The sequence below is a fragment of the Pongo pygmaeus genome, chromosome 2 (genome assembly GCF_028885625.2).
Source record: "Pongo pygmaeus isolate AG05252 chromosome 2, NHGRI_mPonPyg2-v2.0_pri, whole genome shotgun sequence".
NCBI classification, from domain to species: domain Eukaryota; kingdom Metazoa; phylum Chordata; class Mammalia; order Primates; family Hominidae; genus Pongo; species Pongo pygmaeus.
The window spans coordinates 152,383,003-152,409,398 of record NC_085930.1 but is presented as its reverse complement, the minus strand read 5'-3'; the positions used below and the strand labels follow the sequence as shown (position 1 = coordinate 152,409,398).

The 26,396-nt window shown below is 38.4% G+C and overlaps 1 protein-coding gene across 1 annotated transcript in view; it reads left to right on the top strand.

Annotated features, from left to right (window-relative positions):
* The window catches only part of SLC9A9 (solute carrier family 9 member A9), a 591,760-nt gene that overhangs the window by 130,516 nt on the left and 434,848 nt on the right, over nt 1–26,396 (top strand). The window contains exon 5 of the mRNA XM_054481518.2: nt 24,010–24,125. Within this exon, the coding sequence (XP_054337493.1) occupies nt 24,010–24,125 (116 nt within the window). The remainder of the gene's footprint in view (nt 1–24,009; nt 24,126–26,396) is intronic.

Below are 26,396 nucleotides of genomic sequence, written 5' to 3'. Positions count from 1 at the left end.
GGCACACACCTGTAGTCTTAGCTACTCAGGAGGCTGAGGCAGGAGGATCGCTTGAGCCCAGGAGGTCAAGGCTACAGTAAGCCATGGTGGTGCCAGTGCACTCCAACCTGGGCAACAGAGTAAGATTCTGTCTCAAAAAAATGACATTTGAGTCTCAAAGAAAAAGCACCATTTCTCTTTTGAAAATGGCTCAAAGTAACACTTATGTGAAATACAGTCAAGTTGCTATGGACGATGGTGGCTTGGTGTGTAGTAAGACAGAAAACAATTTACTCTTTTGGGTATAGACCTCACATTTTGAAAGTGCATTTAATTGAAGATGTTCTCTTTGGCAAATCATACCTCTTTGGACAATGTGACCTACAAAACAGTGTTTTGGTTTCATACCTCCCCAGGTTTTCTATGACAGTGAGAGGACGCTCGATGCTGCCCTCACTTGGCCTTGCAGTGTGGGAGCCCTTGGCTTGCAATGTTTCTTGTTACTCTGACCAGGGCTGTCTCATTCCTGCCTTGGCCTTCCTCCCTAATTCTTCCTCTCCCCACTCTTATCATAGCTTTCATTTGACAAGTAGCTTCTCAGCACCTATGTGTCCATGATCCAGGGATCTGGAGATGGCTAAGACAGAGATGTTCCCTGCCCTCATCCTAGCAGGAAAGACAGACACAAGACAATCAATTACATAATTAATCATTTATCCTATGCTGAGTGCTATGAAGAAGTATAAGCATTATAAAAGCTTTTAATAAGGAGATTATATTCTTTCAGGAGAGTCCAGAATGGTTTCCTTAAGAGAGTGATGCTTGAAGACTATGTGGGTAGGGTAAAGAAAAAAATGTAAGAAGTTGTTCAGTTTCCCAGGGCTAGTAACAGTGAAATACCATTAACATCTGAAGTCAAAAGAGATGAAGTCATTATTAGAAACCTGGAAAGAGAACTGTGTGGACAGGACCACCTGATTGGAGAAGTGGCCTTTGAGCAAAGGATAAAGGGAACCCATACAGACCCTAAAGAGAGGGAACTGAAAGAAAAAGAATAAATAACCTATATTAGTCCATTTTCACACTGCTGATAAAGACATACCTGAGACTGGGCAATTTACAAAAAAGAAAGAGGTTTAATGGACTTGCAGTTCCACTTGGCTGGAGAGGCCTCACAATCATGGTGGAAGGCAAGGAGGAGCAAGTCACGTCTTACATGGATGACAGCAGGCAAAAAGAGAGCTTGTGCAGGGAGACTCACGTTTTTAAAACCAACAAATCTCATGAGACTTATTCACTATCCTAAGAACCACATAGGAAAGACCTGCCCCCATGATTCAATTACCTCCCACCAGGTCCCTCCCACAACACGTGGGAATTCAAGATGAGATTTGGGTGGAGACACAGCCGAACCATATCATACCCCAACCTGACTCTTCTTCCCCACTCTGATCTCTTGCCAGTGCCCCTTCACCTCCATTAATCAAATCTAACTAAAAGCCAGAGAGCAAGTTTGTCCACTGATGAAGCCCATATAGATCAGCCTCTTGGGGCACATGGTTTGGTGGAAAGGGTGGAGAATGGATCTTGGAGGGCATAACCATGTTAAGTATTTTGGCATTTGATGTACTAGTACTGGAAAGTCATAAAAGGGTTTTGAGCATGGCGATATATGGTCAGATTTGTGTTTTAAAATAACCATTCTGGCTACACATTGGTGGGAAGTGAGATACAGGGAGACTGTTTCAACAGCTAGAGAAATATCCAGAAGAGATGTATTAGACTGTACTCGATAATGCCTGAATTTGAAACCAATTCAAAATGTAAAATGGCAGTTTAACACCAGATCACATAAGGTGAGGAGGTAGGGTTATGTCCAGAATGACTTCAGTTTTCTGGGTGGGAATTGGTGCCTTCACGAAGAAAAGAGACACTGGAATAATGCCAGGGTTCTGGATAAGAGCCTTTGTTCAGACTTACAGGTGGTGAGTTTGAGGTACCTGCACGTCTTCCTCAAAGCCAGAAAAGGATCCTTCGTGTTAAATGTGATAGAGAGGCTGCTAGACTTTCTGTAGGGTCATCTGGGAAAGCAAAATGAGTTGTGTCCCAATTCGGAGGAGTTAAATGAGTTTTGCAAATGCCATCTTCTATGTCCTGGGAAGGTTGAGTTTTTCGACACAGACAAGAATAACTTCATCTGTTGTCATTCTAATCCCAAACCGAGAATTTGTGAAGAAGCCACTGTCAAGTTTGGAAAAATAGTGCTGGTTAACAAAATCAGTATCCAGTGCCAGATTTTGAGTGCTGTCAACCTTTTTAAAATTTGTGCTTTGATAACTGACTAAATGCTAGAAAATATTGTTAATTATACATTTTCCCATCTTACTCTCACAGTCTCTGCTTTTATTTCTTCCTTCAGCTTTTTATAAAACCATAAAGTTTTAGTTTGAAATCACCTTAAAAGTTATCTAGTTTTATTTCCCCAATTTGCTCCCCCAAGTACACCTGTATCTGTTTTTTGTTTGTTTATTTTGTCTGTTTTCTGTTTTATAGAACAAATCAATATCCTTTTTACAGAATACTTAAGTAATGTTTACATTTCTTCAGGGAAGGAGGCTCACTACTTCTCACAATCATCCATTTCTACTGCATTCTTTGGACAATTTTTCAATAAGCTGCTTTGACTCTTTGTAATATCCACCTCTTTTTTTCCCCGTGCCTTTCTAGAGCAACATAGATTAAATCCTTTTTCTTTCTTCCTTATGACCACCCTCCAGTTCTAAACTCTGGATACCATGTTCCTTCTTGGGTTTCTCCCAGCCAGCAAACACAGCTCTACAACTCTTGCCCACCTAACATGTTTCTAACCTCCAGTATCTTAGGAGGCATTTTCCAAACAGGGTGTTTTGAACAAGAAACTGTGTTAGCTGAGATCCAGCCAATGTTGAGTACATTGGATTTAGTATGTCCCAAGGTCTGCATAATAAGCTTCCATTGATACAGTTCTCTTCCCTCCATCCTACCACTCCTTTTGCAATAGATCTGCCTTCTCTTTTCATCTTCTCTTGTCACTTCACTGAGTCTTGGGGATTTTGTGTTGTTTGAATATTTTTCTGATGTGAAGGATTAAACCTGTTAAGCTATTTGTGACTTCCTGGAAAGCTTGCCTTTACCATCTTCTGTTTGGGTTCTTCCCCTACTTTCTTCAGGGCTATCTGAGATTAAATGTGGTGGTGGATGGTGTCAGGAAGTGGTCACTTTGATACACACCGGAAACAAAACCATGCATAAAGTCCCGAGATCCAATACAAAGAACCATTTAAAGGAGTAATCTCTTCCCAACAAGGTCTTGGCAATTTTCTGTAGTGCAATTAGATTTTTAAAAAACACATATGTTTCTTTGTTGAAAACAACTTACTAAAGGCTTTTCTTGACAGCTTCCACATTGAAGCCTTTCTCAATTCACTGATTCTTTGAGGGAGATGGTTAATGCTAAGTCATCTTTTGTGTTTCCCAAAGAAAATAATAGCTGGAAGAACTAAAGAATCCATTGAGTCATTCAGTAGTGATTATCTGGTAACAATACCAAAGGAGGACATTATGCCCATTTTATGGACAAAAAAATGGAGGAAAAGAAGAAACAGCTAACTTGCCTAGGGTCAAAGAGCTAGAAAATGGCCTTCTACACTGGATTGTAATAGCTTGTTTGCTTCTCTGTTACCCCCGGTAGATTGCCCGTTACCTTTTTTCACTCTATGCCAGGCAACTGGCCAAGGTGCTGGGCATATATTAGTCACTCAATTAACAGTCTATTATATGGCTTAATAAACTTAATTCTTTCCTCTTCCTCTGAACCTCAGTTTCACAAAGGAAGAGGCACCTATTCTTTCTGTGCTGCATCCTCAAAGATCAAATCAAGCTTGATAATAGCAGGTGCTTTTTTCCCCAGAGAAATAGAGTTGTTAAGAAATCAAATCATCAACTATTGGGCCATTTATTATTCTTGACCCTCATTTGCAGATGGCTCATGAAACCATCTGTAAATAAAGGCCAAGTTCTGCCTTACAACTGAATTCAAAGCCTGCTTAACTCAAATCAAATGGGGACTTGCAGAACGGTGTACATTTCAGTTCAGTGCTAACAGCGTAAAGCCAGTCCATATATTGAGGTGATAGGAGTTAGTGGGTAGGTTGCAAGGCCATAGATGAAGAGTAAGTTATAACAATTGTCTGGTATTGTATAGAGCAGATGACTAGGTGATTGTCAGAAATATTTCCATAGATTGTTTAGAACTAGCCCCATGTAGCTCTAGCCCTGGAGTTCTGTCAGTTAGTATTATGTCAGAGACACTTGTGAATAACAAGCCTTAGCAAATCAAATTACCTTCCTTAACAGATACTTCTATTGCTGGAGTGGTGAGAAACAGGAGTAGTGATCTCAAAGCTCAGGATCTATAAGGAAATAATTATAAGAGTAAATGTTTCGGCCTGGAGCGGTGGCTCATGCCTGTAATCCCAGCACTTTGGGAGGCCAGGAGGCCATAGTGGGAAGGATCAATTGACCCTAGGAATTCAAGACCAACCTGGGCAAGATGCTGAGTCCTCTTCATTAAAAAAAAAAAAAAAAAAAAAAATTTTTTTTTTTTTATTAGCCAGGTGTGGTGACACTCACCTATAGTCCTAGCTACTCAGGAGGCTGAGACAGGAGGATACCTTTAGCCCAGGAGTGGGAGGCTGCGAGCACCACTGCACTCCAGCCTAGGTGACAGAGTAAGACCCTGTCTCTAAGAAAAGAATTCTTTTAAATTTTTTTTAAAAGAGTAAACCTTCTATTGTTCTTTAAAGCATTTTGGTGGTTTCTCCTATATTTGATTGGTGAATAAAACCTATTATCATAAAAGAAGCCTATGAAAAGTCTGTGTGCTCTAAAAAGTGATTCAAAATATTACAAAAGTTCACTTTACAACTGCAAAGAAATTTCAAGTAACAAGTTGTATTACATGCATCATAAACAAAACAGACTAGTTGAAGCTCTCCGTTCTAGATTTAAAAGGTTTCAAAAATATATTTATATGGTTGAAAACCAAGAATCAGGGTAAGGAATTGATGTTTGATTTTTATCACTCACAGATAAATTGTTCATTCTATCTTGTCACTAATAATAACATTTTAAAACCATCAATCAAAGAGTAAATAGTGTAACATCCTAATTTGAGTTAAATATGTTTAAAGCATCTACATTATTTATGAGCTTGTTACTTGTTGGAAAATTGATCTGATTGGGGAAAATCCAGAGAGTTGCATTTTCTTGTTATTTACGTTCTATTGCAACCAGCAGTGGGCTTTCTGTTTCCAAATGCTACAGCTGAAGAACATAAATATACCTGAGGGGATATGAAAAGGGATGGAAAATTTTCTGGAGTGATAGATTAGACAAGTTATATTCAAATCACAAGTTTTATTCCCTTTGCTAAAATCTCAGACAGCAGAGAATCTGCAAAAAAATTTCCAGCCCTGGTAAACTCTCTTTAGGAGAAAACTAAGTTTCCAGCCTTTGTTCTGCTACAAACCAGGTTCAGTGTGACCAAGCCATTAACCTGGTTGGATCTTGGTTTCTATAGTTTTAGAATAAGGGATTCTGGACTGCATAATTTCTAAGTGGCTTCTCCCCAGACCTAAACAACTGATTCCAAACAATGTTGCAGCTTCATATTTGAGGAGAAATGGCAGCACATGGGTTGTGGGGTTGTGGATAAGCCTCTAAACCCCTTGTGCTGGTTACTTGGCCTGTGGAAGGAGAATAATGGGTATCAATTTTATTCACCTTCCAGGAAGGATGAGAAAACACAACGGTGCATGTGTTTTAAAGGTGAAAAATCATGGCTGATGGCTGCGTGTGCGTGCACAGCGTAGCAGGATCCCCTCTTGCTGCTTTTGCCTGGCTAAATTTTATACTTTGAGATACTTTTGAAAGCTTCCTTACTTGTTATTAATGAAAGATTATATGTACATGTATGTGTGTATATAAATGTATATGTTTGTGTTTATACACATGCACACACACCCCTCCATGTTTGTGCTGCCAGTTAGAGCTTCTGAGTTGATACAATTCATCCCAAAGCAAAGAAACTTGTTGTTTTTCTTTAATGAATATGCAATTTCTGCTGGGATTTTTAAATATTTGATATGAAACTTGAAGATTTGCTTTACCACTTTTTAAAATTAGGTGGGACATTACAGTGCTGAGCATCACCTGTGATGACACCAAAACAATCATCTGTCTCTTTCTCTACTGTCGGGGAAGGTTGGGTCTCTGTCCCTAAAAAACAAGTCTTTGTGGAGCTACAGATCAAAGGAATAATGGAGGTCTGTTAATTTCAGTGGATGACACATTCTTTCACTCCCCCTCTCCCACTCCTTTTTTCATTTCCTACTATGAGGAGCTTCAAATTGAAGTCAGGAGGTAACAACGCCTTGAATCCTCACATGCTGTTCGGTAATAATGCTATTCAATAATCATTGTCTCTTATCCACAAATCATCAGGGAGGCCAAGTCACCAAGCAGTGGGTATTGAGTGCTTATCTATCTGTGGACCTGTATTAATTGCATCTCGGCAGCTCCATTTGTGAATTCAAAGTGCTGCCCCTTAAGGAAATTACCATCAGGGTACACTAATGGCTGAGCTGTTTTGCTTAAACAGCACCCTCATTTCGAGTTTCATACTCGAAGTGTGGCTTGGGACCAGCGACAATGATACCACCTGGAACCTTATTAGAAATGGAGAATCTCAGGCCCCACCCCAGACCTCCTGATCCCCAGGTGCTTAGTCTGGACTTTAGAGTCCCCAGAGGTATTGATTTAGACCATTTATTCTCGCCCCTGACTGCATTTGTAACAATGGAGGAGCTTTTTAAAATACTGATGCCTGGGTCCAACTTACAGAGATTCTGATTTACTTGGTCTGGGGTGCAGCCTTGGCATCATGATTTTGAACTCCCTATGTGATTCTAACATGCAGCAGAATTTCAGATCACTAAATTATACAATATAGCAATACATAGTAAAAGAATTTATCAATAAATTACCCAACTTTTGCTGCCCACACCTGCAAATTACTACTCACTTGTGTTTCGTGGTCCATGTTACTTTTTCCAGTAGTGACTCCCACTGTTCCTCCTCCTCCTACTATAACTCATGTCTGATCCTATCTGCTCTTCAGGATAGACTCACCTTCAAGGTCTTCCCCAGACCATGGTTCTCCTTCCCTCCTCTGAACCTTTTATCACTTTAGCTTTAGCTTGCTTACTGAACTTGTCGTTTTTTCACTTAGTAGTCAGTTATTTGCACATGCTTGTTATCTCTCCTCCCAAGCTGTGAGTCCTGGAGGACAGAAGCCACATCTTCTGAACCCCTTAGCACCTAGCAGGACTGGGTAATGGGTAATGGGTACATGGAATGGAGATGGGAACAGAAAATACAGAAGGCAGAATAGCCCAAATGTGTTGTCTGTCCAAATTAGTCACATAAGAATATTCTGAGAATCATCTTCTAAGGTTTTATTGATGTGTAAGTGGAATTTAGGACCTAGATGAAATAAAGGAGAGAGCTTTACAAACTGGTCAGTGAATGGAGACTAGGGATTCAGGTTGAGAGAAGAATGGCAGTGAGAAAGGAATGCTTATATCCAGTGAGTATTAAACATAGTTTTCTGATGGAAGAAGGTGGGATACCCAGAGAGGAAGGAAAGGTGAGGAGCAAACTAATAGCATTCTAATGTTCACACATCCCAGGATGGTGGTGCAGGCTGGCCAGTTCTTCAAAGGAGGTTGTCATTTGAGGTACATGGTGGCTTTAGTGAATATGACCAAGTCTTGCACTGCCTTCATTGCTTCTCTCATTCTTCTCCCCTGGGTGTCCTTTAGGTAAGTCAGAGAGTGCCCCAAGTGGTGCTCTGTGGCAAGGATCCCCTTTCAGACTGAATGGGCTGGCATGCTCCCAGATAGTGGATATGATAGACACACAATCAAGATGCCTAGTCAAGTTCTTGCCTATGTTTAGTTCATCTTTGAGTAGAACTCTACCTCCCACTGCATGTCAACATTGTGATTTATGCCCGTTCCATACTCATGCTTGGAATTTATATCTTATTTCCTCCAAGAACCTTGAAGAACTTCACAGAAGGGAGGCTTGATCCCCTGCAGGCAGCTGTGTGGGTTGCTATGGCAGCAGAAACTGACCCAAACATGCAAGGGTGAGTGAGGGCTTCTAGGAATGCCCAGGAAGGTGACAAGTTTGAGGCAGGTGGGCAGCAGAATGTGGGGGAAATGCACTCACTTAACTTTGTTCTAAATGCCTCAGGGTCCTGGACCCTGGGACCACAGCCATGATTAAAGCACAGTTTATTTCATCACAACCTTCTGTCTGCAGTCTTTTCTGTTCTTAAAACAACCTGGTGGCCACTTCTAGACCCACATGAAGCCAGATGTTGAACTGGCTTGCAGGGGAAATGTGAAAGACACGATGTTTTCCATATCCTCTTACAGCCAAGTTAAATGTCCAAAGGGAATATCTAATAGATTATCCCTAATGCCTGAAGATCTTGTCTCATTGTGATATTCTGTCAGAGACATTTTACCAGGAAAAATGAACATAGTAATTGACTTTATATTTGGGAAACAAAGGCAAAGCTGTCTTCAATTTTCTACTTAGCATTAAATAGTAACAAATAGAAGAAAAACATTTGTTTAAATCTAATTTCTATCACTTGCTGGGTTTACTTGTTAATAAAATAGGAATCATGATGGCTTCCCAGCTGGGGGGGCGGTGTGTGTGTGTAGATTTTAAAATATATAAAATGTACTAATGGGGTGTTTGACACAGAATAGGTACTCAAAAGTTGTTTGTTCCTTCTATCCCTCCCTATATATTTTTATTCATACCATAGTCTTCTTAAATTCTCAATACTGGAAGTCCCTTCCAATGACCGATAATTCCTGAGAACTACAGAACAGAAGACAGCTAAGAAGACAATAGAGGCCAGGGAAAAGGAGAACTGTGGGGTTCTAGTTGTTTGAGCGATGGCCCTTGCAAACAAAATTTTGGGATGGTCAAATGTCCTGGCACAGAATTTCCCAACCTTAACACACTCACTTATGCTCCTAACAATGAACCTTCCCCGCATTGCTCTCCATCTTCCTGCTGCCCCCACCCCATTCACTAACCAGCCTCCTCTTTCAGACTGGGGACCGAAAATTGGAGGCAGCTTTCCCCTTCTATGCAGAGGTATCCGATCTTTTGGCTTCCCTGGGACACACTCTAAGAAGAATTATGTTGAGCCATACATAAAATACACTAACACTAACAATAGCTGATGAACTAAAAATAAGTCTAAGAAAAATCTCATAATGTTTAAAGAAAGTTTATGAATTTGTGTTGGACCACATTCAAAGCTATCCTGGGCTGTATGCAGCCTGTGGGCTGTGGGTTAGACAAGCTTGCTCTAAAGCCTGTCTCCCTCCACCCCTTACAGAGGAGAGAGGATTAAGGCCAGGCAATCCTCAGTCTTCATGGATCCTTGTTCAAGATATCTGATACAGGATTTGGACGGGGACTCACCTGTCACCACAGCAGAGCTGAATGGGGCTTCACTTGGCTCCCTGTTTTCCTTTAACATGCCATAAGCCATCAAATTGACTGCGTCATCCTCTTTTCCCCACAACCTTCTAATTAAACAGAAAGAACAAAGCCTAAGTAGAGTGGGCCAAATGGATGAAGTATTATTGTGAGATCTGAGCACCTGCTTTATCTACAACTGGGCTCCAGGAGCCTCTTACATTCCTTAGGGAAGAATAGCCCATACTGGGCCCTAAGGCAAATCCACAAGTAGAGCTACAGCTCAATCAGGACAGGCATTCCCCTGCTCCCCTATCTCTGTAATGGGTAGCAGATGGCGATGGTTCCCTGGATTACTAGACAAGGGTTTCTTTTTTATTTATTCATATTTTGTCTGTTGGATTTTGTGCTATTTAAAGAAACCACCTTCAGTAGGAAAGATTCTGCAGTCCAGGGGAAAAATTCAGAATATGGCCATCCCAAGTATAGATGAAACATTGTGGGAATTCTTCTTACCTGGCTGTATTTTTAAAATTCAGTAAACATGCTGTGTTCCTCTCGAAGCCTTTCCCAAGTCTGCAAGTAAAAGAGAGTTATTTTTCTGTGGATATGATCTGACCTCTCATAGGACACTTAGCACTTTCCACTATGTGCTGTGCTTATGTAGATGACTTCTCCTTCCTTCCGGAAAACAGAAACCATGTGTCTGATTCACCTTTGCATTCTTCATGGACCTAGTAAAGTATACCTTTACTATACACCTAGCTCCTTCATCTCAACATTTCTAAATCTGAATTTGTGATCACTTCTGTAAAACAAAGACATCCTTCAATGTTCCCCAGCTGGTAGAAGTGTGCATGCGTGCCTTCTGTACTTCTTTCCATAGCACTTAACCACAATATGAATAAAATGACAAATCATAAAAGACCTTTTAACTGACTTCTCCAATAAAATACAAGCTCTTTTTAAAATTTATTTTTTATTTTTAATTTTTGGAGTTACATACTATATATATTTATGGGTTACATGTGATTCGCTGATACAGTATATACTAGGTATATAGTAAAGTATATATATTCTTTAATTATATAGTGAAGTATACATATACTTTTAATATATATATATAATTAAAGTCAGGTAAATATATACTTTACTAGGTATAAGTGTATATATATGTGTGTGTGTGTGTGTGTATATATATATATATATATATACACACAATATAAGAAACAGTGATGAAAAAGGAGAGTCATTTATTTGACACCTGTAGGAGCCACATGGTCCTACACAGCCTCTAAGGCCCGCATCCTTCCACCACCCCAATTCGCACTCACCACCTCCTGCCACTAATCTTGATAAAGCAGAACTATCATTTTGTAACTCCTGTTTGTAAGCCCCATGAGATGTGAGCTTCTTCGTAGCTTCTCCTCACTCCTTTGCAACCAACTCAAGTCTCACCTCAATGCTATTGTTCTGTCTAGAGAAAGACCTGGCTCCCCTTATAGCCAGACTTCTCAGAAGGGTTGGGTATGTTGCTTATATCAGTTTCCTTATTTTCCATGGACTCTTCGACCCATTGTAATCTTGCTTTAGCACCCATACATCTAATGCCTTAAATATTAATAAAATGCTGTCTTAGCAACATACAGCTCTATTCACTATGCCCTTCTTGAAACACTTTCTTCCCTTGACTTCTATGACATTCTAGTAGATTCCCACTCATGTCTCTGTTGACTCATTCTTGGGATCCTCTGCTGCCTTATTCTCCTCTATGCCCTCCAAATGCCAGAGTTCCCCAGCCATCAATCATGGGCCCTCTTTCATTCTATGAGCTTTCTGGACTTTTATTCACACCCAAGGTTGCAATAACACACCACACGGTGTCTGCTCTCAAATCTATCTCCTAAGAAAACCCTTCACTGAGATTCAAATCTGTATACCCAACAGTGTTACATCAGCTCCTTCATCTCAACATTTCTAAAACTGAATTTGTGATCACTTCTGTAAAACGAAGTCGTCCTTCAATATTCCCCAGCTGGTAGAAGTGTGCATGTGTGACTTCTGTACTTCTTTCCATAACACTTAACCACAATATGAATAAAATGACAAATCATAAAAGACCTTTTAGCTGACTTCTCCAATAAAATACAAGCTCTTTTTAAAATTTATTTTTTATTTCTAATTTTTGGAAATACATACTGTATATATTTATGGGTTACATGTGATTCACTGATACAGGCATGAATGCATAATAATCACATCAGGGTAAATAGAGTATCCATCACCTCAAACATTTATTCTTTGTGTTACAAACAATCCAATTATACCCTTTCGGTTATTTAAAAATGTATAATTAAATTATTTTTCACTGTAGTCACCCTGTTATGTTAACAAATATGAGATCTTATTCATTCTTTCTAACTTTTTTTTTGTACCCATTAACCATCCACACTTCCCCTCCTCCACACCCCCATTACCCTTTCCAGCCTCTGGTAACAATCTTCCTACTCTCTATTTCTGTGAGTTCAATTATTTTAATTTTTAGCTCCCACAAGTGAGTGGTAACATGTGAAATTTGTCTCTCTGTGCCTGGCTTCTTTCACTTAACATAATGACTTCCAGCTCCATTCAGGTTGTTGCAAATGACAGGATCTCATTCTTCTATATGGCTGAATAGACCTCCATTGTGTATATGTATCATAATATATGTATATATTTGAGATGGAGTTTCACTCTTGTTGCCCAGGCTGGAGTGCAATGGGGCCATCTCAGCTGACTGCAAGCTCCGTCTCCCAGGTTCAAGCAATTCTCCTGCCTCAGCCTCTGGAGTCGCTGGGATTACAGGCATGTGCCACAACATCCAGCTTATTTTGTATTTTTAGTAGAAACGGGGTTTCTCCATGTTGGTCAGGCTGGTCTCGAACTCCTGACCTCAGGTGATCTGCCCACCTTGGCCTCCCAAAATGCTGGGATGACAGGCATGAGCCACCACACCCAGCCACATTTTTTTTTTAATCCACTTGTCTGTTGATGGACATTTAGGTTGCTTCCAAATCTTGGCTATTGTGAGTAGCGTGGCAATAAATATAGGAGTGTAGATATACTTCAATATACTGATTTGCTTTCATTTGTATATATTCCTAGAAGTGAAATTGCTGGTTTTGTAGTTTTTTGAGTTTTTCTCATGAAGGGATGTTAAGCTGTATCAAATGCTTTTTTGCCATCAATTGAAATGATCATATGGCTTTTGTCCTTTATTCTGTTAATATGTATCACATTAATTTATTTGCATATGTTGAGACATCCTTGCATTCCACTTCATCATGATGAAAGATCTTTTTAATGCATTATTGAATTCAGTTTGCTAGTATTTTACTGAAGATTTTTGCATCAATATTTATCGGGATATTGGTCTGCAGTTTTCTTTTTTTTGATGTGTCGTTGTCTGGTTTTGTTATGAGGATAATACTGGCCTCATAATATAAATGTGAAAGTATTCCCTCCTCCTCCTCTATTTTTCAGAATAGTTTGAGCAGAGTTGGCATTAGTTCTTTAAATTTTTGATAGAAGCAGTAAAGCCACTGGGTTCCCTGGGCTTTTCTTTACTGGGAGACATTTTATTACAACTTCAATCTTGTTACTTGTTACTGGTCTGTTTAGGACCAATCCAAATCTGTTGGATTTCTTCAAGGTTCAAATTTCGTAGGTTGTATGACTGTAGGAATTTATCTATTTCTTCTAGATTTTCCAATTTATTGTCATATAGTTGCTCAGGGTAGTGACTAATGGTCCTTTAAAATGATCCAGTGGTATCAGTTGTAATGTCTCCTTTTTCATCTCTAATTTTAATTTGAGTCTTCACTCTCTTTTTTTCTTAGTCTGACTAAAGATTTGCCCATTCTTGGGCAAAATGAAACAACTGACTTTTTGTTTTATATATCATTTGTATTGTTGTCTTCAAATTCATTTATTTCTGCTCTGATCTTTATTATTTCATTTCTTCCACTAACTTTGGGTTTGGTTTGCTCTTTCTTTTCTGGTTCGTTAAGATGCATCATTAGGTTGTTTATTTGAAGTTTTTTTCTTCCTTGATGTAGGCACTTTTAGCTATAAAATTCCTGCTTAGTACTGCTTTTGCTGTATTCCATAGATTTTGGTATGTTGTGTTTCTATTATCATTTGTTTCAAGAAATTTTTCTATTTCCTTCTTAATTTCTTCATTGACCCACTGTCATTCAGGAGCATATTGCTTAATTTTCATGTGTTTGTATAGTTTCCAAAATTCTCCTTGTTATTATTTTTTTGTTTTATTCCATTGTGGTCAGAGAAGATGCTTCATATTATTTTAATTTTTTAATGTTTTAAGATTTATTTACCTAAAATAAATTTATCTAAAATATTTAGATATTTAAGATTATCTAACATATGTCCTATCCTTGAGAATGATCCATGTGCTGAGCAAAATAATGTGTATTCTTTAGCCATTGGATGAAATGTTCTATATCTATTAGGTCCATTTGGTCTGTAGTGTAGAGTAAGTCTGATGTTTCTTTGTTGGTTTTCTGTTTAGAAGATCTGTCCAAGACTGAAAGTGAGATGTTGAAGTCTCCAGCTATTATTGTATTGGGGTCTATCTCACTCTTTAGCTCAAAAATTTTTTGCTTTATATATCTGGGTACTTCAGTGTTGGGTGTAAATATATTTACAATCATTATATTCTCTTGCTAAATTTACTCCTTTATCATTATATGATGACCTCCTTTGTCTCTTATAATTTTAGTCCTGAAATCTAGTTTATCTGAAATAAGTGTAGCTACTTTTGCTACTTTTTGGTTTCCATTGACATGGAATATCTTTTTCCATACCTTTATTTTCAGTCTATGTGTACTTTTATAGGTGAAGCATGTTTATTACAGGCAACAGACCACTGGGTCTTGTTTTGTTTTTTTTTTTCATCCATTCAGCCACTCTATGTCTTTTTTTGGAGACTTTAGTTCACTTATATTCAATGTTATTCTTGATAAGTAGGGACTTCTGCCATTTTGTTATTTGTTTTCCTGTTGTTTTCCAGTCTTCTCTTCCTTTCTTCCTGTCTTCCTCTTAATGAAGGTGATGTTCTCTGGTGGTATGTTTTAATTTCTTGCTTTTTATTTTTTATGTGTTTATTTTTTTTTGATTTGCAGTTTTCATTAGGCTTGCAAATACTATCTTGTAACTCATTATTTTAAGCTGATAACAACACTGTTTGCATAAGCAAACGAGCAAAAAGAGAGCTTATAAAAACTCTACACTTTAACTTTGTCCTCCTGCTTTTTAACTTTTTGATGTTTCAATGTATATATTATGGTACTGTCCATGTCTTGAGGAGTTGTAGTTATCATTTTTGATTGGTTCATCATTTATCCTTTCTAATTAAGATCAGAATAGTTTATATACCACAGATACAGTGTTATAATAGTCTGTGTTTTTCTGTATACTTACTATTACCAGTGAGTTTTGTACCTTCAGATTATTAATTGCTCATTAACTTCTTTTTCTTTAAGATTAAAGAACTCTCTTTAGCATTTCTTGTAGAACAGGTCTGGTGTTGATGAAATTTTTCAGCTTTCGTTTGTCTGGGAAAGTCTTTATTTCTCCTGCATGTTTGAAGGATATTTTCACCAGATATACTATTCTAGGGTAAAAGTTTCTTTCCTTTAGCACTTTAAATATGTCATGCCACTCTCTCCTGGCTTGTAAGATTTCCACTGAAAAGTCTGCTGCCAGACATATTGGAGCCCTATTGTATGTTATTTGTTTCTTTTGTCTTGCTGCTTTTAGGGTCCTTTCTTTATCCTTGACTTTTGGGAGTTTGATTATGAAATGCCTTGAGGTAGTTTTCTTTTGGTTACATCTCCTTGGTGTTCTGTAACATTCTTGTACTTGGATATTGATATCTTTCTCCAGGTTTTGCAAGTTCTGTATTAGCCTTTTAAATAAATATTCTACCTCTATCTCTTTCACTACTTCCTCTTTAGGGCCAATAACTCTTAAGTTTGCCCTTTTGAGGCTATTTCCTAGATCCTGTAGGCATGCTTCATTGTTTTCTATTCTTTTTTCTTTTGCCTCGTCTGTGTATTTTCAAATATCCTGTCTTTGAACTCACTAATTCTTTCTTCTGCTTGCTCAATTCTGCTATTGAAAGACTCCAGTGCATTCTTTCATGTGTCAATAGCATTTTTCAACTCCAGAATTTCTATTTCATTCTTTTTAATTACTTCAATCTCTTCATTAAATTTATCTGATAGAATTCTGAATTCCTTCTCTGTGTTATCTTGAATTTCTTTGAGTTTCCTCAAGACAGCTATTTTGAATTCTCTGTCCAAAGAGTCATATATCTCTGTTGCTTTAAGATTGTTCCCTGGTGCCTTACTTAGTTCACTTGGTGAGGTTATATTTTCCATGGTGGTCTTGATGCTTGTGGATGTTTGTCTTTGTCTGGGCATTTAACAGTTGGGTATTTATTGTAGTCTTTGCAGCCTGGGCTTGATAGTACCCATATTTCTTGGAAAGACTTTCCGGGTATTCTAAAAGACTTGGGTGTTATTATCTAAGCCATATCTGCATCAGGGGACACCACAAGCCCAGTAACATTGTGGTTCTTGCAGACTCAAAGAGGTACTGCCTTGAAGGCCTTAGGTAAGATCGGGAAGAAATCTCTAGATTACCAGGCAGTGACTCTTGTTCTCTTCCATTACTTTCTCCCAAACAAATGGAGCCTTGCTCTGTTCTGAGCTGCCTGGACCTTGGGTTGAAGGGAAACAAGTACCCCTGTGGCCACCACCAATGGAACTGTGCTAAGTCAGACCTGAAGCCAGCACAGCACTGGGTCTTGCCTAAGGCCCGCTGTAACCACTCCCTGGCTGCTGCCTATGTGTGCTCAAGGCCCTTGGGCTCCACCATCAGCAGATGGAAAAGCCAGCCAGTCTTGTATCCTTTCATTCAAGGTGGCAAGTTCCCCCAAGCCCTAGATGTGTCCAGAGGTGCTGTGTGGGAGCCAGGTACTAGAGTCAAAATCCTTAAAAGTCTACCTGATGTTCTGTTTTACTATGACTAAGCTGGTACTCAAACTGTGAGATGTAGTCATTTCCACTCTTCCCTCCCCTTTCCACAGGCAGAGGGACCTCACCCCATGGTCACCACCATAGGCCCACAGGAAGTACTGCCAATGTTCCCTTAAGGCCCAAGCTCTCTTCAGTCAGCTTGTGGTTAATGCTACCTGGCCTAGGACTCACTCTTTGGAGCAGTGGCCTCCCCTCTGGCCCAGGGCAGGTCCACCTATGCTGTCCAAGAGCCCAAGAGTCTGGTTGGTGCTCTGTCCTGCTGTTGCTGAGGAGGTACCTAAGATGCAAGTCAAAATACCTCTTACTTTTCCCTCTACTTTTCTCAGGAAGGAGTCTCTCCCCATAGCCACCACAGGCTGGGAATGTGCTGAGTTTTACCTGAAATCAGCAAGTCTCATAGTCTCACCCAAGGCCCATAACATGCTACATGGGTATTGCTGCTGGTTATTTAGGGCCCAAGGGCTCTTTGGTCAGCAGATGATGGGTCCTGCCATTACTGTGCCCTTCCCTTTAAGGCAGTGGGTTCCCTTCTGGCCCAGGTTGTGTCTAGAAATGTTATCTGGGAGCTAGGGCCTGGGAAAGGGGCCTCACAACTCTGACTGGTGCCTTATCCTACTGTGGCTGTGCTGATATCCAAGATACAAGACAAAGTCCTCCTTACTCTTCTCTCTCCTCTCCTCAAGCAGAAGGAAGGGATCTCTTTTGGATCCATGAGCTGTGCAGACTACGGTTGAAGAAGGGGTCACACAAGCACTGCATTAGCCACCCTGACTGGTGTTTCAGTAGGTCGCATGCCCCCAGTCCACTGGCTCTGAGCCCAGTTCAGCACTGAGCTTCAGAATCACCTACGAGTTTGAGTCCTTGTGGCCTAGGACTTTCAAGTTTATTTAGGGCCCCAGAGGAATTTAGCCTGCAGTGGGGAGGCTTGGCAGAACTCGAGTTCTATTCGCTGGGATAGGCAATTCCTCTCTGGCTAAGGCTGGTTTTATACTTCCTCTGTGGACAGGCATCAACTGAGTTCAGCTCAGTTTGGCTTTCTGCTGTGACAGGGCACCGCTAAGTTCAGTGCAATGTTTTACAATTGCTGCACTCTTCCTGTCCCAGATGCACAGATTCTCTTTATCCATGCTACAATGCTGCTCCCAGGAGATGGAGGAGGAGTGGCATTGGCATTTCAGAACTGTCTCCTACCCTCCTCAGTACCTCTTTTAGCTATATGAAGTCAAAACCAGGTACTGTGAGTGTTCACCTGCTATTTGGTTCTTATTAAGTTGCTTGTTTTTGTGTAGATAGTTGTTAAATTGTTATATTTGTGGGGTGTACAATCACTGGAGCCTTCTGTTCTACTGTCTTGCTCTACCTCTATCTCAAAATAAAAAGTCTTTTAGAATAGGAATTATGTATATTATTAATTATTTGTTGAATGAATGAGTCAATGTGTAAATTAATGAATACATGAATGAATGAATTTCACTAGGGGAACTTCCCAGTCCTCTCCAGCCTAGCACAGTTTATGAGTTCTGAGAGGGATTGCCCTTGAACACATGCTTCAGAAAAAAGAAAATGTGAGATTGAAACTATCCATAAAATCTGAACAAATAAGTAGGGCATGATATTTTCCTAAAGGACATTTGGGTATAGAATTCAGAAATTTAGATGCAGATCATAACTTTCATGTTGATTCCAGCACATGTAGATCCTGGGTTTTCCCACTGCAGAGCAAGCTGTACATAGTGGCCTATTTCACATGGTTTTTCAGTCACGGACGTGGCTTTTCTGACAGTTAATGGGACTAGTCCACACAGCTTTGTCTCCAAACTGACAACTTCCTTTGCTTATCCCTAACAATTCAAAAAACTGTCTTTTCGGGTGATCTATTCATAATTTAGTGAAGGCTATTTTTAAAAAAGAAGAGGGAGGAGGAGGAGGACTCCTTTTTAAAGAATACTGAGATTAAGGTACTATATTTTTAAATCATCCAAACAATTAACACTTCTGGAACTTTTTGTATTGAAACATTTTTATAACATAGCTTTAAGTGTAAGGCTTTAATAGTGTGAAACTAGCTCATGAAATTTAAAATCAGTGTGTGCGTCATAACTCTAAATGAAATGAGTATGTTAAGCATTTTCCCAATTCCCCTTTTATGCAATGCCTTCTATTAGAGTAAAATTTATGACTGCCATCCTGTGAGTCTCTACTCTTTGAGAGCAGGTCATGGATTTCTGTCTTTATATGCACTATAGCACCAGCACTCTGTTTTTCAAAGGATATTACTAATTGGATATTTGTTGAAATCATTGTTATTAATGATTTTACTTTTTATGAGACAGTTTCTGCTTCTGTCCACCCCTGTAACCCAGGCTGTCACTAACCTCAGAGTGTCCACAAAAGGACATCTGACTCAGATTTGCCATCTTCAGGGCATTGTATGCACTAGACTTCACCAGATTCCCTCGCCCATCAAATTGCATCTATCCTGTCCTGAGCCATCATGCCTTCTATGAAGTGATGACAGAAAGAGTATACCACCCTGTGAGGATATGGTGACTGGTAATGGGTGGCTTCATTTTTTAGCTTCCCAGTTAATGTATTTATAACTAATTGGTTTTTATTAATAATAATGTGCCAACAATAACAATAGCTACCATTTATAAGAGTGCCTGGCACATTGTAGGTGCATAGTAATTGTTGGCTTATTATAATTAGCAGTGATAATGGCCATTGCTATATTAGTAATAATAACAATTACCATACGAGCTTGAACTGAACTGGGCTTTTTATTTTTATTTTTTGTATTATCTCAAGGAAGTGACTGAAATTATAGTTATTTTAAGTCAAGGAGTTGATTTGGAGTAAATAAGTAATTTTCTTTCTTTTTTGAAAAAGCAAACTGTATGTGGGGTGTGTGTGTGTGTGTGTGTACTTGTGTGTACTCACACACATGCGTGTTTCTCCTGATTTCAAAAGCCTTATAGAGTTGGTGGTTAAGTATGTAGGCTTTGGTGTCCAACTGCCTGGATTCAAACTCTGGTTTGTCACAAGCTAATTCTGTGATCTTAGGTAAGTTAGTTAACCTCTCTGAGTCTTAATTTTCTCATTTGTAAAAGGAATAATTATAGAACATAGCTCATAGAATTGTGAGGATTAAGTAACACAATGAATAACTATTGTGTCCATAATAGTACTCACTGATGTACATTGTTCTTTGTTTTTATTATGGCTATTATTTAAAAAGAACTGTAAAAATGCAGAAAAGCAAAAAGGAAGAGTCATTTAATTCTATTATATAACCACTATTAACAATAACATGGGGCTGTATGCGTCTAACTTTTTCTGTTTATATGTATGCCTAAGTATACTCAATTTTATAAAATTAGATACAATCATTAACTTGTTTTAATAATTTACTTTTCCATGCCCAGTATAATTTATTTTATATATCACTTTATAATTTATGTTATCAATTTATTTTTCTGTCTAATGTATATTATTATATACAGTTTTAATAGTTGCATATTAGTCCGTCATCATATGTATTATGTTATTCATTCATTTGACGTGTAGAAGATTGTGTTGAATTTTTTATTATTATAAATAACAGGAATCTTGATCTAAATTCACATCTTTTGGTACATATTTTATTAATTTCTTGGTTTAAATTTATAGGAAACCATTTAATAAGCTATAGAATATTTTCTAAAATTAATGCTTTTAGAATAAATTGCCAAATTGGTTTCCATAAAAACTTTAATTTCATTTCCAGCAATAGTATATGAGGCTTCTAGTTTCCATGTAACCCTGCCATACCTAGGTAGTATATATACATATATTTTTTATAATATCCAATTTGATGGCTTCTGTACAATATGGAACAAGTCATTTTAACTCTGAGCCTCAGATTCCTAACGTGCAAAATTAACTAATGGGTATAGAATTCAGAAATATGGTGACAGATCACAAAGTTTATATTGACTCCAGAACCAATTGATATTCAATATTTGAACTGTAGTTCAAGTGACAAAGGGCCAAGGTGAAGTTGGGCTAATGCCAGAAGAGCCTGAAGGGATGAATACTGAGGAGCATTTTTCTGCTAATGCCATGACTGTCCAGAATGTCCCAGTGTTGATCAGAAAGTAATGTAGATAACAGTTATAATTTGAATTTCTGATTGTGTCTTATTGCTGTCTATCCTGCTAAACTGTGTGCCCCATGAGGGTAGGGATCTTTGTTTGTTCACTGATATAATTTATGCCTTTAGCATGGAGCCTGACACATAGTAGGGGATCAATAAGAAGCACCTTATACAAAAGTTAACTCAAGATGGATTAAAGACTTAAACATAAGACCTAAAACCATAAAAACTCTACAAGAAAACCTAGGCAATACCATTCAGGGCATAGGCATGGGCAAAGACTTCATAACTAAAACAGCAAAAGCAATGGCAACAAAAGCCAAAATTGACAAATGGGATCTAATTAAATTAAAGAGCTTCTGAACAGCAAAAGAAACCATCATCAGGTGAACAGGCAACCCACAGAATGGGAGAAAATTTTTGCAATCTATCCATCTGACAAAGGGCTAATATCCAGAATCTACAAAGAACTTAAACAAATTTACAAGAAATAAACAACCCCATCAAATAGTGTGTGAAGGATATGAACAGGCACTTCTCAAAAGAAGACATTTATGCAGCCAACAAATATAAGAAAAAAAGCTCATCATCACTGGTCATTAGAGAAATGCAAATCAAAACCACAACGAGATACCATCTCACGCCAGTTAGAATGGCAATCATTAAAAAGTCAGGAAACAACAGCTGCTTTTACACTGTTGGTGGGAGTGTAAATTAGTTCAACCACTGTGGAAGACAGTGTGGCGATTCCTCAAGGATCTAGAACCAGAAATACCATTTGACCCAGCAATCCCATTACTGGGATTTACAAAGGATTGTAAATCATTCTGCTATAAAGACACATGCATACATATGTTTATTACAGCATTATTCATGATAGCAAAGACTTGGAACCAACCCAAATGCCCACCAATGATAGACTGGATAAAGAAAATGTGGCACATATACACCATGGAATACTATGCAGCCATGAAAAGGATGAATTCATGTCCTTTGCAGGGACATGGATGAAGCTGGAAACCATCATTCTCAGCAAACTAACACAGGAACAGAAAACCAAACACTGCATGTCCTCACTCATAAGTGGGAGGTGAACAATGAGAACACATGGACACAGGGAGGGGAACATCACACACCGGGGCCTGTTGTGGGTTGGGGGACTAGGGAAGGGACAGCATTAGGAGAAATACCTAATGTAGATGACAGGTTGATGGGTGCAGCAAACCACCATGGCATGTATATACTTATGTAACAAACCTGCACATTCTGCACATGTATCACAGAACTTAAAGTATAATAATAATAATAATAAAAGAAGTATCTTTTGAATGAATAAATAAGCTGAATGAAGCTACCCTATACTTGTCAAGAGACTGTGCACCTGGTAACCGGCAGTGTGCTGTCCTCTGGATAAGTGTGGATGAGCTGCCATGAAAGAGGCCTCTTAGACTTGCCTTTTCCCAGCTCCCATGCTGTGTCCCACTGACAGTCTTTCTCAGATATTTAATACCTTCAGCCTGGTTAAGATTCAGCCTCCCCTTCTAGAATCCATGCTTTGCAAAGCAATGTTGGGCCCCTGTGCTCTAAACCATTATGGATTGGCTTAATAGTTCAATTCAGAGGGTAGAATTATTTCTGAGTTCTTAGGGATACTTCATTGCTGTCTTTTGGACTACCTAGAGCAACTAACTCATGGGATGGTTGAGGGTGTATTACATGAGATAACATATCATGTAAAATATAGAACTGTTGATCTAAGCAATACAGTGTGATGGTTAAAAGCCAAGTCTTTAGAGCCAGACCTTCTCAATTCACATCTGGGATTCACAACTTAATAGCTGTGTCACCTTAAGCAAATTACTTAATCACACTATATTCAGTTTTCTTGCTAAAAATACAAAAAATATTACCATTGATGTGGGCATTTAATGAGTTAAAGCATGTGTAGAAGTAAAAATGGTAAGTAAACGTTACCTACTATTTTGATCATTATTTTTAGCCTCAGTGACCTCATTGAGAATTTGCTATGTGCCAGACACCAAATATGTATTACCTCAGTTAATCCTTAAAACAATTCTGTGGGCTATTGCTGTTATCCCTACCTCATGGATATTCAGATTCAGAAAGTTTTAGTAATAACTTAAAATCATATAGATAGTAGATAGTAGAGCCTGGATTTAAATGCCGGTAGGTCTGAAATATTCTCTCATAGTGATACTTTTTAAACATAATTTGAAATATCTGCATTCTTATTGACATTTTTAAATATCTGACTTTTAGCCTTTTTAGCTATGCCCAAAACCTGAGAACTAACTTTAAGTTCACGTGAGTGTTTAAACATCCATCTACTGGTTTGATGGTCTATAGTTTCTAAAGACTCTTAAAGTTCTTAAATTACACTGTGATTCAGTTCACCCACCTCTCTATTTCCTCTACTAGGATCTTAGCAAAATCAATCAGTCAGTTAAATAATTAAATACCAATTAAAAGCTATAGGTTGGCAAATGATGACCAAAACAGACAATTTGCATGCCATGGTGTGGGCACAGTAAGGTTACATAATCTTTCCTTGAAAGATCACAATGCAACTATTTCAGTATTCATTTTAAACAGTGAGCTGGAGTTATACATGCTCTAACCTAACAGTGATTCTCTATCCAGTGTGGAAGTGTCCTGACACCACTAGCAGCAGAGACTTATCTATTATAAAGTGACTGGTTGACTGAGTGCCCTGTGATTGGCCAATATCCTCCTCATCACAGTGATGGACTTGAAATTTGAACCCTTTTCAGACACCCCCAGCGACAAAACAAGGAAAACTGAAAAGCAATCCATTTACAGATGTCAGCACAGCTGCTGTGTTTTTGGATATGATTTGCTGTGCCACATTTGACAGGTTATTTTTTATATCTTTGAGATTTACCTTGCTTTCATTGGAATATACTATAAACTGTTGTGTTACCTTTTACCAAGTGAATAAATTGTGATATTTGGTAAAATTGTCTTTCATAGCCAAGAGATTCCAGTGTACAGAGAGCTAGCACGGCTGTCATTTGGCAGGGTGGTGGCAATTTGTGCATGACACGTATTGAGGAAAAACATTAGCATGTGGCTTATGATAGCATGGGTTTACACAGGGTTCATCTTGATGTTTGAAGGTCATATTTTTCTCTTCAACAGGTTAATTATGTATGGTTTTGTGAAGGCTATGATACATGCTGGCCAGTTGAAAAATGGAGACTTTCATTTCACTGACTGTTTATTTTTTGGTTCACTGATGTCTGCTACAGATCCAGGTAATTGCTCAAATAATACATTTTCTTCTTTTAAGAATCAAACATTTAAATTGAATGATTCTCCCCAAGACCATCACCTGAGTCTGCATAATAATAATTTCTATTTTTCTTCACCTGCAGTTGACATATCTGTTAGTAATTACAAAAGAAAAGAAAAGGGGAATATTTTGATAGTGCTAAAGAAATTGGTTAGAAAGTAATTTCAGTAGTGGGAGAGATCTCTAAAGTCATTACAGTTTATTTCTCTAGAATAAGCTTGTCCAACCAGCAGTCCATGGGCTGCATGCAGCCCAAGATGGCTTTGAATGCTGGCCAACACAAATTCATAAACTTTCTTAAAACATAATGAGATTTATTCACAGACCTTTTTATTTGCTCATCAGGTATCGTTAGTGTTAGTGTATTTTATGTGTGGCCCAAGAAAATTATTCTTCTTCCAATGTGGTGCAGGGAACCCAAAAGATTGGACACCCCTGCTCTAGAACATGTAGCCATTTTGAGTTATCATCCTGAATTTCTCTCCAGTCAATATATCTTCTCTTTTTTTGAAAATGATGTATTAAATTAAATGGTTCAAAGATATTTTTAAAAAATGTTTACTATGGTACTTTTCAAGCATATCAAACGTAGGAGAATAGTAAAAAGAATTGGCATATGCCCTTCAGCAATTATCAAATATGGGCAATCATCTTATTTATACCCCTTCCACACGCACTCTCTCATCATGACTGGATTATGTTAAAGCAAATTCTAGCAATCATATTATTTTCTTTGTAAATGTTTTGAAAAATGAGCATTGCCATTGTAAGACCTGAAAATATTAACAATCATTCTTTAATATTGTCCAAGATCTACTCATTGTTTTAATATTCCTAATTGTCTTATTGTCATTATTCGTTTGTATAGCAGTTTGTGCAAATCGAGATCCAAACAAGGGCAGCATATTACAATGGATTGATATGATTATTGGGCCTCTTTTTATCTAGAAGTTTCCGTTTTATGTTTTAATTTTCTTGTCATTTATTTGTTTAAAAAAAAAGGTAATTTGTCTTGTTGTCGAATCGAATATAGCTCCTTAAAATATTCCTCAGTGCCCTGTATTTCTTATAAACTGATGGTTAGAGTCAGAGGTTTAATCAGATTCAGGTTCAACTTTTTTGGTATGATTATTTTAAAGGTGGTGCCGGGACCCTTCTATTTCATCACCTCCAGAGGCAAGTAGTGATTGGTGACTCAGCTGTCAGCCTGATCCATCATATTATTGGATTGCTACCAGAACACAACCTGTAGTTGAACAAGATGCTTTTATTACTCGTTGCAATGAAAGTGAATACCATGGGGAATCATGTTATGTCTCAGTGGGTATTAGAAAGGACTTATTATAGGACTTCGGTTTATGTTTGGTTATTTTAGTGAGGGTTTAAGGCATCAGGGCTTTGGTCTGGATTCGATGCTGTTACGAAGTGGGAATAACTCCAAGACTGGGCATCTTAGTTAAGTCTTATTTAGAAGGAGGAAGGACTCAGTTGAGCCTAAAGCTACGATTGGTAAAGAAGCAGTGGTCACTCATAATAGCCAGGATAGGGGGATGTTTGTTTAGTTTTGTGGTCTGGACAATGTTCATCAACAATTACATAATAGTACTGTTTTTGTCTGGATCCATGATGGTCACAGAGTAGCCTTGCCTGATGTCATTCTGTTAAGTTGTTTTTGTTCAACAGAAGAATGCCAAGGCCTAGCTAAGGGTATCAGGCCAGCTCTCGAATGTGAGTCTACCTTTCTCTTTCTTAGGAACATATAAGAATCTTTCTCAGCTGGGAGCGGTGGCTCACGCCTATAAACCCAACCCTATGGGAGGCCAAGTTGGGAGGATCACTTAAGCCAGGGAGGTCAAGACCAGCCTGGAAAACATGGGGAAACCCTGTCTCTCAACAAAAAATTAAAAAATTTTAAAAATAGCCTGGTGTAATGGCGCACATCAGTAGTTCCAGCTATAGCTACTTGGGAGGCTGAGGTGGAAGGATCACTTCTCAGGCCAGCAGGATTGGCACCACATAGTGACTTGTTATAAATGTAAAATCTCAGGCTCAGCCACAGACCTAGTATCAGATGCTAGAATTTAACAATATCCTCAAGAGATTCAAATACACATTAAAGTTTGTGAAGCTTTACATTTTAGAGTTGCCCATTTTATCCGGTGGCTTTAGTACCCATTGATGGTTTTTGCTTAAGCCAGTATTTATTAGGGGTTACAAACTAGTGGTATGCTAA